Source organism: Mustela erminea, chromosome 7 (assembly GCF_009829155.1).
Source record: "Mustela erminea isolate mMusErm1 chromosome 7, mMusErm1.Pri, whole genome shotgun sequence".
Taxonomy (NCBI): Eukaryota; Metazoa; Chordata; class Mammalia; order Carnivora; family Mustelidae; genus Mustela; species Mustela erminea.
In genome coordinates this window covers 62,827,685-62,841,895 of record NC_045620.1, presented here as the reverse complement: position 1 = coordinate 62,841,895, position 14,211 = coordinate 62,827,685, and the positions used below count along the sequence as shown (strand labels likewise).

Genomic DNA, 14,211 nt, shown 5'->3' with positions numbered 1-14,211 from the left:
GTCTGCTGACCCCAGCCCTGTGCTACATCTTATAAAGGAAGGGTACACAGAGAGGTTAAGATAGGATAATAAGTTACATAAAGAACAAAGGAATGAATCTCTAATGGTGGGACTTTCCAGGCCCTTGGGGAGGCCAGCACCAGCAGGTAGAACACAGTGCCTTCTGCCAAAGATGGGAGGGTCTCCCCAGCCTACTACCGGGTAATGGTAGTGGGGGGTCTGCAGGGAAAGCTGGAGTGAGGAGTCAGTTTCAAAAAGAAAGCCTCTGTGATGATAACTAAGTGGCGACTGAACCAGGAGGATCAGATCAACACGGTTTTAAGAATCATCAGAGAACTTGTTAGGGAGGAGACAAAGAGGAAGGCCGGTCTGCCGGAATAAAGACTGATCCGGACTGATCCAGGGCCTTCGCACAGTCTGGTCTCTGCGACCTGGTCTGGAGTGTTCTCCCCTGCTGCCCCGTTGCCCTGCCCGCTCACCCCAGACGCCCGGCTCCTGCTGCCCGTGGGGTCCCGCCCCGCATGGGTGGTGCCGCCTGAAGGAAATGAGTACTGCTCCGGAAAAAGTGCTCCGAAACCCCAGCCCGCGCATATCCTGGCTGTGGGGAGTCGTCATCAAAGCCTGTTTACTGGGGCTATTGTTAGCATTAAAGAATCTTGTTGTGCTCCCCAGGCTGAGCATGCTTGGTCATAGCACAGCACCTCTGATTCCGACGGCCCGCCCCTCTTCTGGGGGGCCGGACCCTGACAGGTCCTGGGAAGCAAGTAACTGAGACCTAGAGCCCACAGCGATTTGGAGACCCCACTGGAGGCTTCTCGAGCATCTGCTGTGGGCTCTTCTTTATTTAGCACCACAGGTTTCTTCTGGATTGTTGTGTAAGCTTATGGTGGTCTAACCTTGTCTTCCGCACTGGTCTATGGATTCCTTGAGCGAAAAGATGGCTTTTATACCCTTCCGTATCCCTGATTCTCCCTAGGACGGGGCTGAGCACATAGGGACACTCGTTGACAGATGGCCCGACTGCTGTCCTGCTTTGTGCCCTGCGCAGGGCAGACACGTCGTCGGGGTATGGCGACGGCATAGTGAATAAGTGAGCTTTCTAGGTGCCTGACACGGAGCTGGAGACTAATGAAGAACTAATGCTCCCAGAAAGAGCAGGAGAGGAGCAGAGGGGGATAGGCATGCACCCCTGGCCACTAGGGTGAGGATCTGCCTCCGGCCCTGCCGTTTCCACCCTCGGCTCCAAGCTGACTGCGAGCTGGCCAGGAAGCTTCAGTGTCCCCAGGACGAAAAGCAGGTGCTGTGGGAGCAAATAGTTCCATAGAGGAAAGAGGCCAGGTTGTCCCAGGGGTCCCTCGGGGCCGGCCCTCTGGCTTCCTGGACCTCTAGCCATTGTGACTTCAGTTCCAAGATGTTCTGTTTCCATTCGTGGTCCCTGAGCACCCCTCTCCCTTCCTCCCAGAGGCCAGCTGGCCAGCTGCTCTTGTCAATTCGCCACCTCCTGGAAGCAAGTGTACTGGGCACGGATGGAAACTAGTTTGGCTGGGTTAGAACAGTTAAAAACAGGAAATTTTAAGCAGAACTATTTTCTCTGGGCCTAGTTAACCCAAATAGGGTTGTCTCGGGATTATACCAAATTTTGAGGTCAGTGTTGCCACTGACATCAAAGAAATTGAAGAGAAAAAAAAAATCTTCTCAACAGGGCAGAACTCACGGGGCTGGCCCTTGCTGTCTAGAGAAGGTGGTCACCTATCTGGTGTGATTTGATGGTTCTGGAAACCTCTCCTCACCCATCCCCAAAGTAGGTCACCATCTACCAAAACAGTTGGATTTTCTCAGCATTGAGGGTCACTCGTAGGAGCTTGAGTTACGGCAGTGATTCTCAGTCTATGGTCCTAGCAGCGTCCTCATCACCTGAGAACTTGTTAGAAAAGCAGATTCTCAGCCCGCATCTGAGACCTACTGAATCAGGGACTCTGGGCAAGAGCTCATCCCGGGCCAGCTTCTTGAATGTTTGACCTGTGCAGTCCCACAGGGCTCCACACTCAGAAGAGCCCTGGACATGGTTAAATTTTTAACAAGAGGCTCCACATTTCCCCGCTGGGCCCATGAGTTATGCAGTAGCCCCAGACCCCAAAATCCTTGCTTTAGCGAGCCCTGCAGGGGATGCTGGTACACGCTCAACCGTGAAAGCACTGAGTTACATCACCTACATCCTAAAGCCCCTATTTAAATATGGCCATTAGCTGAAGCACCAGTATTGGCAGCGGCCACACTGCCACCAGAACTTGGGCTCGTCATCAGTTCTGCTGACTAGTTAGTTGGCAGAAACCCTGAGCAGGGATCAAGTGTGGGGATGTGTGTGGCATAAGGCCATCCCCAGATGGTCTCCCTTCCCAGAAGCTAGCGAGGGTGTGAAGAGAAAAGAATTTCCCTCCTTTGTCCCACCATTTTAGCAAAATGGAAAGGAAGTCACCAGGATACTACTCTCTGTAGCCCAACTCTTGGCTCTAAAGGCAAGCCCATCCCTGGATGGGCCCGCTCTGTTCCTCTGTGACCCTGGCACATTTGCTGATCCCATGTCCGGAAGGTGGCTGGTCCCCAGTGGTGCCACTGAAGACCTTTGGTAGAGACCTCTCCTAATTTGGATTTGTTCTTCTTGAGGAATAACAGTATATAGCCCAGAGCTTAAATTTAGGGGCTCAAGGGAAAAGAGAACCAAATAAACCCGGTGCCCTCGCAAAGAGGCCCTTGGACCTCATTTCACCGTATCCATGCATTTTTTTTTTTCCCAAGTGGCCCAGAAATCTAATTGTATTTTACATTCCCTAGAATAGTCTCAGGTTGGAAGATGCCTTTTAGTTAAGTAAATACTAACTTTTATAACAGACAAATTACTCTCTGTTTCCCTTATTCTATAAGTTAAATGAGATCTGCTTGGCATGATGTTTGTACTGGAGGAATGCATATTTTTTAATAAAAGTATGTTTGGAGTTAAGTAATATGGTGGTGACAACAGCCAAGGGCCTGGGGCCTGAGCACTTTGTTTGGGACAAGAGCTGAGTCTACATTTGATCTGCTCTGGGGCAGCTGGCAGAAGTGTACTTGAGAGACTAGGGCTACTCACAGTGGTCGGTTGGGGGGTGGGTTCCCCAGGTGGTCCCCAGCAAATGCTTCTCCAGCCTGCCATGAGCACAGTGGCCCCCTCATGTGGTTCTTGCCCCTCTGGTCTTCACTGTCTCTCTGCAAACCATCCGCATGCCTTTGCCAGGCGATTCTCCGGAAAGCAGTGCTCTGAGATGCTGCTGCTCTGGAACGCCATACCCACCTCAACAGCCTGGTTACCGAGTCTGGGGAATGGAGCTCCCCTTTGGCCAGATGGGGGTCTCCTGAGTCCCTGGGGAGGGAGTTTGCTCCAGGCTCTAGCACCTCCATGTCTGCCTGGTGTCTGCCCAGCCCAACCTGGCCCAGAAAGTTCTTTGGCTTCACAGAGTGCGTGCCTGTGATTTATGAGCCTCTTCAAATGCCCTTTTGTGGAACAGGTGTCTCTGGCCACATCAAAGGGACCCCCTCTTCCTCTGAGCTCATGAGCACTTACTGTCTCCCCTCCTCTTCGGTTACCAGCAGCTCTGCTCCCGAGTCTCAAACTTAGATTTGGGGCTCTGTGTGCTGCACATCCCCTGTCTAGGCTCTCAGCACCTTTAGGGCAGCAACGGTGTCCTAGAGGGAGCAGAGGGGAAGAAAACCCACCATGACTGGTAGTGTTTGGGGCATTATAAATACTTATTTAATCCTTATGACTCAAAAAAGTTGGAAATTATTATTTCCACTGGGCTGTTGAGGAAACTGGTGTTCAAAGAGGTCAGTGGCCAAAGGCGTAGCCAATTAAGAGGAATAGAACCTTGTCTGTTTGACTCCAAAGCCCATAAATGGTTAGGAGTGTATCTGCTGGATTCAGCTGCCGGAGCCCGCGAACCAGAGTCTTTACAGCCTCAGGCAAAGGACCGACTGCATGTCTCTAAGCCTGTCTATGAGACGAGACAAAGAATAGCACCTACCTCACAGGCACCGCAGAGATCATATACTGGCTTCAGGGCGGTACCTGATGTGCAGTCATTGCTCAGTGTGTGTGAGAGGTGAAGGCTATGCTTCCTCGTACTACTGTGACTGCCGTCACATCCATGACCTCTAGTCCCAGCAGTATGCTGCCACGACAGCCTCACTGCCTGCACAGCCCCTTCAGGGTGTCCTCTGTGTCGTGGTGCTTATCAGGTATCCGCCGCTTGGGCAGGCGCCAGACCCTTAGACTGCCAGTGTGCATTTCCGGGAAAGTCCACGTAATGCATTTGACGTGTCTCTGGCAGAGGGTCTTCTGCCAGTTACATCTGTCTTAGTCCCACATTCCTGTAAGCCATCCGACCCCCCTCTCTTTCCAGTTTGTTCTGAAAGTGAGTCTGAGCCTGAAGCTAACCAACAGATGGACAACTTGTACCTGAAAGCCCTGGAGGGTTTTATTGCCGTCGTGACCCAAGATGGCGACATGATCTTTCTGTCGGAAAACATCAGCAAGTTCATGGGACTCACACAGGTGACTTCCTCCTCTGGCTCCTTCAGAAAGGGAAAATGTTTCCATTTGGGGGTAAACATGAGTAGAGGGTTCTGGTCACATTCCTCCTGACCTCTCCCTGCCTGGGCCCACCCTGTTTCTCTCTGACCTCAAGCTACAAGCCTCAGGAATGCAGTCCCAGCCTCTGGTGTTGGGGCAGGCCTTGCTGGTGGACAGCTCTGTCTGCTAGATTAACAAAGCAGCCCTTGGGAATCAAGCCTCTGTCAGCAGCAGCGGTCCTTTGTTTGGTCCGCGTGTCTGTGGACAGCTCTGGTTTGGGATGCAAAAGACCTACTTCAGTCTGCTCCCCGTCTCCCAGCCTGGAAAGTGGCTCAGCTGCTTCCTGGGGACTTCTGCAGCGGCGGGAATAATGAAGCCCAACTTTGTTTTTGGAACAGGTGGAGCTCACAGGACACAGTATCTTTGACTTCACTCATCCCTGTGACCATGAGGAGATTCGTGAGAACCTGAGTCTCAAAAGTGGTAAAGTATTCTTGCTGTGTGTTTCCTTCCCTCTTACACCACCTGGGAAGGGGCTCTGCATTCCCTTTGTCTATAAACATAGGGTTGATGATCAGAGTCCTCATGATCCAGAAAATAACTGGCGTCCATAAAAGATCCAGCAGAGCTTGTGGCATGAGATGGAAGGCCCCGGAAGGACTTGTACTCAGAACTGTCTCCAGCTGGCCCTCCATGGTGCCCGATGCCATGCGAGGAAGGCAGTCCTCTGGGTTAGGTCTCAACACCTGAGAGGCCAGCGTCTCTGCCAGATGGCATCACCCAAACCAGTACACTCATCTCTGCCCAAATGTTCACGAAACTGATTGCTCTTGTCTATCATTGTGTAAAAAAACCACCCAAAACATGGTGGCCTAAATGATCATTTTATTACCCATCATGATTCTATGGGTTCTGTGGGCGGTTCTTTTGTTCCAAGTGGTATCAGCAAGGCTGCCATTGTCTGGGGACTGTACAAAGTGGAATGACTACGATGGCTCCCCAGCACCTCTGGGACCTTATGGCCCATAGTTGGAGGCTGGGACTCTGCTGCTGGGGGCGCTGGATCTCCCTCTCACTCCATGGAGTCCCAGAGCCCCTCCCTCTCCAGACCTCTGACATGTCCACTCAGGGCTCCCAAAGTGCAAAAGTAGAGGCTGCCAGACTTTCCGAAGGCTGAGTCCTGGACTGGCCCAGCATCCCTTTGCCTCTTTCTGTTGTTAAGAGGGAGTTATAAGCCAACGCCTGCTCAGAGTAGGAGGGAAGTACACAAGGTGATGATTATCAGGAGGCACATGGGACTCACTGGGGACACCTTTGGAACCTAGATACCCTGGCAGCCCAGGAATGAATCTGGTCCCCTGGTGATAACACCCACAGCAGGATAAGACGCACAACTGGTGATAAGACCCACAATAGTTTTTGATGAAGAAGAGATTGACGAGATCTCATACACTATACCCTACCTGTTGCGGGTGTCGGGGGTGGGTAGGGGGTAACCAGCAGATGATTGTGGATGGGAGGGCCACATAAGCAGAAAGCACTTTGCAATGACCATTGGAGCTGTTGCATCCATCTCTTGTCTCTGGGGACCTTCAGGCAAATGCATGGATGAGGATATTGTCAAGTGGACTGAGGCTTTGAGAGGAAGGGGGACTCAGTGACCTTCATGGTCCCTTCTGAACCAGAGAGTCCAGCATGGTCCTGAACACATCATACCCATGTCTGTCCATCTCCTTTACCATCTCTCACCTGTTGCTACTGGGGGGAGGGGGGTGCGTGCTTGTCCGGCCTGAATGGTGGATGCCACGGCACCAAGCCTGCAAGGCCCAGCTTTCGTTCTCACAGGTGCTGCCGAACACAGTGCTTCCAGCCCTGGGACAGACTGAACTCACAAAGAGCAGCATGACAGCCCCTGCTCCACCTGGAGCTCTTATACAGCCCCTCTGCTCTCCTCAGGAGCCACCTGGCTCCTAGAGGACAGTCCATAGGGCTGTTCATGGCTTCCCTGTGCTTCCAAGAAATCTCATCTCTTATGTGAGGCAGGGGTCATCAGACTTTCTGCATCTCTTCCTAAAGCATGTGCTGGAAACCTACAAAAATCAGGAAGTCTCCTCTTCTGCACTCCAGAAATTCTTCAGCCCTTTGGTTCTCAGTCTGAGTTCAGCCACTGTCCCAGTCTCAGTCCGAACATGAGACCTGAACCAGGTCACTGCGTTGCCCTGTTCCTCAGAACCTCTCCTTTTAGATGAATGGTATTGGACCAGGCAAAGTCTAGGACCTTCCGGCTCTCAAGTTCTATGATTCATAGCCGATTCTACTATATTTGTCTGAGTAGAACGTTAGGTCTCTTGGTCCATGTGTCAAGGACTCGGGATCAAACTCCATGAATCAGCCAATCCTCATTGAAGGCACCGGCCTGAGTGGACTCATGATCTGGAAGCAAAGGGTTAGTGTGAACACCAAGAGGAAGATAAGACCCCGAGCCAGATTGTGGAAGGCTTTGAAGGCTGGATGGAAGGCCTCGAACTTTATCCTGTAGACAGACGGGAGCTTTTGAAAAGTTTTTGAGCAGGGTTGGGGTAATCTGACTGAAGCAATGTTTAGAAAGATTCATCAACTGGCAGAATGGGGAGACTCCAGAGGTTAGCAAGTTAGGCCACAGTAGTAACCCATGCCATGGCCACAAACGAGTATTGCTAGCCCAGTTCCTCCCAGCACCTGAACTGGTCCTCAGGGTAGGTCCAGACCCTAGGATACAAGAATATCTCATGATAGGCAGACCCCACCTGTGAGAATTAAAACTGGAAGGAACATCATTAAGTTGTGGAGAGATGGTTTTATAGTCATGATGGAAGAATGGTCTGTCTTTAAAATTAAAAAAAAAAAAAAGATTCATTTTCTCACTTTCATTGTCTTATTTGGTAGGTTCTCCTCTAGAGATGTTTGGGACAGATTCAGAGATGCCAAAGTTCATTTGACACAGCTTTTTGGGGATACATCTGTCAAATCATGGCCCTCTAGAGGTTTATGGAGGGGTGTGGCTATTTGGGGTGGAGAAAAGGCTCTTGCTTGTTCTGTGATGCTGGCCAGGGGGCAGGAGTGTACCTGAGAAGGTCCAGGCTGGAGATGGTGGTGGTGGAGGCAGAGTGCAGGCGTGGACAATGGGGACTCTACTGCATTGGTCACTCTGTTTTACGGAAAGTGGGAAAAGCTCTGAGTGAGCAGGCATTGGGAGACCCATCAGGAAAGAGGCTGTGTCATTTGTCTTGGTGATTTATTTAATTCTGGCCGAGAAAGGCTCTGATCCATGTTGAGTTCATCCTCAGAGTGAACTTGCTCACCAGACCCAGGAGGCTTGGACTAGAGGTCTCTCTTGAGCCTTGACACATATCACTTTAGGGAAAAGCTGACACGTAGTGTCCCCAGTGCAGCTGTGGTGGGTCGAAGACTGGGTACTGAAGGATTATGTTCATGACGGACAGGCCTGAAGATGAAACAGGGGTGTTGAGAGACCTTTCTAATCTGAGAGGGTTATCCCCATGAGGGGACAGTGGTCTCACCCAAACTGTCCCTTGGACTTCCTGGGAAGGAACATGGGCCTGCCACACGAGCGCTGTACCAGATTATGGCCTCTAGGCCCTCATTGCCTTGCTGCTGTCAAGTGAGCACTGGCGATGTACTAGATGCAGGAGGAAACAAAACAGTGAAACAGCCCTCAGGAGCTTAGACTCCAGTTGGGGGAATAAGCCAGAGATGAGAAAACATTAGCCCCTAGGCCAAGATCATGGTCAGAATTCATGGCAGGCCACGGGTGCTAAGGGAGCAGATCCATAGGAAATAACAAACCATACATTCCCAGCAAAGATGGCCCCAGGGCACCTCTGCCGAATGCAAACCTAAAACCACGGTCCCCTAACACCCTCCACCCTTCCCCGTGCAGGCTCTGGTTTTGGGAAGAAAAGCAAAGACACATCCACAGAGCGGGACTTCTTCATGAGGATGAAGTGTACCGTCACCAGCAGAGGCCGGACCGTCAACCTCAAGTCAGCCACCTGGAAGGTAGGATGGTATCAAGCCCGGGCTGGAGCCCCCTCCCCCCGCCCCCGCCCCGAGACCTCTCTTTGGTCCGTGTCTGACCCTCCATGGCTGGTCTCCAGGTCTTGCACTGCACTGGCCAGGTGAAGGTATACAGCAGCTGCCCCCCTCACGGCGGTCTCTGCAGCTACAAGGAGCCCCTGCTGTCCTGCCTCATCCTCATGTGCGAGCCCATCCAGCACCCATCACACATGGACATCCCCCTGGACAGCAAGACCTTCCTCAGCCGCCACAGCATGGACATGAAGTTCACCTACTGTGACGACAGGTGGGGGCCCGGGAGTGTGTGTGCCGTGGCCGGGCTTTCTTTCCTACCTGTGTGTTTGTGCATGTGTGTGTATGTGTGTGTGGTTGTGCCTGGGGGGGGGAAAGGTATGGGTCTGGGGCACGGATATTGCATCGCTGGGTACAAGTCTCTGGACGTGTGTCACTGTGTCATCCCATGACAGCTGCGGGGCTCCTGGTGCCATATTTGGTGACTCCCCATGGAGGCAACGTCAGGGGCTGACGCCAGAGCAGTTCTGCTGTGTGGCTCATTGCTCATTGTTGTGGTGGGTGCATAGTCTCTCACATACGTGTCAGGCTCCTGAGGAAATTTCCAGGAATGCTCCTGGGAATGGAAACCGGCGTCTAGCAATGTCCCTCAGCACTGGCAACTCAGAGGCCGGCTGGGAGCTTCAGGGTCTGGCCTGGAAACTGGCCCACGGTGGCATGGCTTCTACTGTTGTCTTTCGTTGTCCCTCAGCCTTTGCTCCTTCTGTGTCTTCTCCATCCCAGCCACCGCTTAGCCTAATTTTGAAGGCTTTTTGATGAAGGAAGCCAAGCTGGACTCAGACCCCACACCAGGCCCCACTGGAAATTCTCCCGCGGGAGAGTGACGTGCTTCGGAATATCAGCTCTGGCGAGATGACCTAGGCTCAGGCTCAACAGGAAGTGTTTGGTTTGAGTGGTTATCCTCACTACAAGTTGTTCTTTATTATAAAGCTGTAGAAAGAGCACCTAAGATTGCATATGCCCCTTCTCCGAATGGGCCTCCCCTCGAGGCAAAGTCAAAGGACTTTTGTGAAAGGATCCTTGAGTCATTCCTGTCCCCCCATTTCGGCCACCATGGTGCTGGGCCCCAGGCTCTTGGAGGCAGCAGCTCATTCTCTAAGTAGAAGGAGGTGCTGTAACCTCAGAGGGAGACAATGTCACGTATGAAGACTTTTGTCCTGGAACTCTGACCCAGTCAGCATTGATTACAGTGCTTAATAGTGTTATTGGGATCAGGATGCAGACTGGAGATAAAGATTGTCCCAAAGGCAGGCTCTAGAGAAATCCATCCTGTGTGTAAGGTCGTTTCTCAGATGGAGGCTCTGCGTTCAAATGAACCCTGTGGACAGAAGACACACTTCTGTAATGTGTACCCGTCTCTAGGCTGTCGAGATGGCACGGGAAATCCCAGCACGTGGCCCCCAGGGCTGGCTCAAGGATGGGGTGCCGCTGTGGATGCCTTCACCATCCAGCCCAGAGCAGCGGTTGTGGTGCTGGGGACCATGTGAGCCCCACTTACGCTTCCCCCTCGTGTGATCCCATAAGCCCTGGGAAGACCCTGCAGCCTGAGAAATAATGTATCATCTCTAGCTAATAAAAGACAGGGATTTTTTTTTTTTTTTTTTAAAGCTTAAGACTTTGATCCTTGTTAAAGGGAAGAAGAAAAAATCTCTGGAAAGAGTAATCGGAGGTTGTCCTCCATTCATTACCTTGCTTTGAATGAGTTTCGGGTCATTTCCCAAAAGCAGTGCTGCTTTTGGGATAGAAGAGGGGACAAAACAGGAGGAACCGTTCCAACCGTGGGGTGAGAGGAAGCGGCCACGGAGCGGGGAGACCCACGCGAGGCCTGCCTGCCTTGTCTGGCTCAGGGCTTGTCGGCGGAGTCGATACTGGCGCGGAGGAACCTGTGATTTAAGGCTTTGTGACTCAGAGTGTGGAGGGCGATACTGCGTTTCAGAGCTGCTGGACACATTGCATTTTCAGCAGAATCCTGCCTTTCAAGACCTAATTACATGGCCCAGACTTGGAGTTCAGTGGTGCTAGAGGGCTGAATGCTGGGGTGCTTGCATACCCAGAGTGCTGGGCCCCACGAAAGTTGTGTTTAACCGATTAGCAGATTAGTTAACAAGGACACAGACATGGCTTAGACAGTTTATAAAGTGACTATTTTAAGTCCTTGATCCCTAAGTGCTATTTCTCTATTGCTTTGATGAAGACTGGGATCTTTCTGGTTTGGGTAGCTTGTTTTGTTTTCACTCTTTCATTAGAATGGGGCAAGGTGTGCGCACACACACGTGCACACATGTGCCCTCTCTCTCTCCTCCCTCCATCCCTCTCTTTCTGTCTCTTTAATACCCCTTCTGAGATCAGTGCTTCAAAAACCAACATTTACATATCATAGCTAACGGGGAGTCCTTTCCACTTTCCATTAAATCTAAGAATTCACTAGATTTGATGACATCTAACACACATTGCAGGGCGACGATTTTCCACAAGGGGATTACTTTCCCGTAAGGCAAATGGAAAGAATCTGATGAAAATATAAGGCAACCGGAATCTACGAAATCACTTTTAAAGCCAGGTTAGCACTTTTTCTTCAATGCATGAAGGCCACAGACATAATAAACAAACGGATGAATAAAAGAATGAATAAAGCTCATGGAGAAAAGGGAAGGGAGAATGGAGAGGGGAGGGAGAGAAAACAGAAGAGAGAAAAGCTGGCATCAAACTCCCAGGTTCCCAGAGTCACTGGGAGCCGAAACAAACGGTTTTGGAGAGTCTGGGGTTGAGTCAAGGCACACCGATGGCTCAGAATGCATGTGTCCCGCTCCTCTTTAATAAAGGGTCAGAGGACCGTGTGAGGTCTCGTAATAATTGCTTGAAACAAAGGAAACATTTTAAAAAGCAAATTCTGTGACCCTGCACATCTGTCCCGTGTCCGTGTATGTGGTTGACTCTCGACAAGGGGAGCAGTGTGGTGGCGAGGCAAAAGGAGGATGTCCCGGTTATCACTGTGACTGATGGTGAACTGTCCCATTTATGACTCGCACAGAGCCGTTCCTCTCCCTTTCCTAAAGTACCGAGCAGCCGGAGAACAACCTGTTGTTTACTGAGCACGTGCCAGGTGCCTAGTGAACCCTGTGCGGGAGACTAGTCTATCCAAGTAGTAAAAGAGCTTTCTCCTGATCTCTGAGAGTTTAGATATCAAGACACCAGCCGCTTAATGAACCACAGTGGTTGGTGCAAAATAGAGCATTCCGTTCCCTGAAACGCAGGAGAGGTTATTCCCTAATAGTTGAACTCTAAAATGGGGGTGGTTCCTAACTTCGTGGGGAGGTGCCACCTAGTGGCGAAAGGGGGTCACTGTGAAGGGAGCCCGGCATCAGGGAGGATGGGGCCCGCAGTGGGATTCCCATTATCCCACTGTGATTTTGTCCGTTGTAGACGCCTTCCTGTATCCAAGAAATAAATTATCCAAGCAGATTGTGTCGATAGGATCAGTATCAACAAGGAGAAAAGGTGCCATCGTTAACAGTGAGAATTTCAGGTTAACAAAGAGAGGATCATGTAATTGTTCTAGTTAAAGCAGCTGAAGGCAGCCCTGTTTGACCGTTGAATCAAGGCGACATAGGGCATCCTAAAACCAGGAGTTTAATAAATCGGGTAAGTTAGGATGCCTGTGTTTCAAATTCTGTGGCTTAAGTTTATGATGAATTATTTTTATTCAGAGAAGTCGGGAAGAGTACAGATAATAGTGAGAGAAGAGCTGGGCATCACAGAGAAGGTCAGTGGAGAAAATTAGAGCCATGAGTTATAAGATACATATACATCAAAACACCTGGAAGGCAAGAGTTTTGAAATCTGGGAAGAAGATAGGCTAACTTCAGACAAATTAGTAGTAAACAGTTATATAGTTTCATTGCATAATGAGATACATTTAAAAATTCTTTTTGTACTTTTTTTAGAGGATGGGTGACATTTTAAAAACCAGAGAGACCTTTCAGATTAATACATTACAGGTACTTTTCTAGTTTCCTATATAGTATATTCCAGATCTTCTTGCAGACCTACATATTATTAGCCTCTCCGCACACATCTTACATGAGAAGGCGTAGTGAGTTTCTCTAAATCCCTGAGTTACAAGGAACTTGAAACACTCTCCCCTGTGCATCTGTGTCTCCTCCGAATGACGGTGTTCTGAAATCAACCCAGAGTTGGGGCACGTATATGGGAGATGCTTATGTATTATCCTGTCTAACCTGCTCCAAATACTCCTAGAAGTGACACCTCTACAAATTCGCTTTGCAGTGTATTTCCAGGTGTGATTGTCCTCCTGACTCAAGAATGATTCCTTCTATATGATCTGCTCGTCTCTTGCTGTAGTTCAAGGCAAACTACTGCTTCCTTGCGTGTGGGTCTCAAGGTGCTACAAGGCAGCTGTGGCATCTGGTGGCACTCAGAGCAGGGGTGGTCCAGGACTGATGAGCCAGGGCAGTCTTCCTGGGCATAAAGTACCTGTAACACACCTGAAACACATCACCCCAACAAGATGGAAACGGATTGCCCCTGAACCACAGAGCTGGCTGTGTAGGCTTCCCATGCCCATATACCATGTGAGGAAAACACAGGGCTTAAAAAATGTTGTTTAAAGCAAGCAAAATCTGGGTAAAAGTGTATTAAAGCAGAAAGCACTGAACTGTGGATATGATTAAGGAGGGGCTGTGCCGAGGCTTATAAGCACCTACAAAAACCAGAATGAGGAGAATCAGGCTGTTTGGGAGAGGCCATCACCAGAAGGGGGGAAGGAAAGAAAGCAGACTTTCAGATAAGCATGGTTAAATAGCAAATGCATTCTCTGGAAAACAAATCGGTGTTTACAAAGTCCTTAAAACTTTCATCCTCTTAAGTAATTTACAGTACTCTTCTACCCAACTAGTTTATGTGGTGAATTGATTTAGCAAATCCTTTACAGGTGTAGGGAGCAGGGGTAGAAATTGCAGCCAGGTCCCGTGTGCACCGTGCTTCAGTGGTCTCCCGGGAACGGGGGCGAGCCGTCATAGCTAGGCCTTTACTGGACTCCCTGTGCCCCTTGACGCAAGGGCATGGACACTGTAGCTGAGGGAACCGTTTCCTTCCGGGCACTCGGGCGCAGGGAATCCATGCTGAAAAGAGCCTCTGAGCACTTAAGGGTAAAAAACAGTTTCAGGACAATGAGTAACTGTCATTTTACGTTATGAAGACATCTCTAATGCTGAAGTCTGAAGCCCGGTGGTCTGACCCACATATCTACTCGGCATAACACTTCAGAATATAATGACCTTTTCCCTCTATATTTTCTGTTCTCTTCCTCTTCCTTCTCTCTCTGCCTCCTACGGCTGCCCATCATTGTCTCCATCTCTCTCCTCACCTCGTCCTTCTTCTACTGTTCTTGCTTCTGAAATCTGGTAGATGAAGCCCTTTTACATTTCCCACTTCTC

At 50.2% G+C, this 14,211-nt stretch overlaps 1 protein-coding gene across 1 annotated transcript in view; it reads left to right on the top strand.

Annotated features, from left to right (window-relative positions):
- EPAS1 (endothelial PAS domain protein 1) overlaps window positions 1-14,211 on the top strand; it is an 83,090-nt gene that overhangs the window by 51,245 nt on the left and 17,634 nt on the right. The window contains exons 3-6 of the mRNA XM_032351859.1: window positions 4,437-4,588; window positions 5,005-5,089; window positions 8,547-8,665; window positions 8,764-8,969. Coding sequence (XP_032207750.1) covers window positions 4,437-4,588; window positions 5,005-5,089; window positions 8,547-8,665; window positions 8,764-8,969 — 562 coding nt within the window. The remainder of the gene's footprint in view (window positions 1-4,436; window positions 4,589-5,004; window positions 5,090-8,546; window positions 8,666-8,763; window positions 8,970-14,211) is intronic.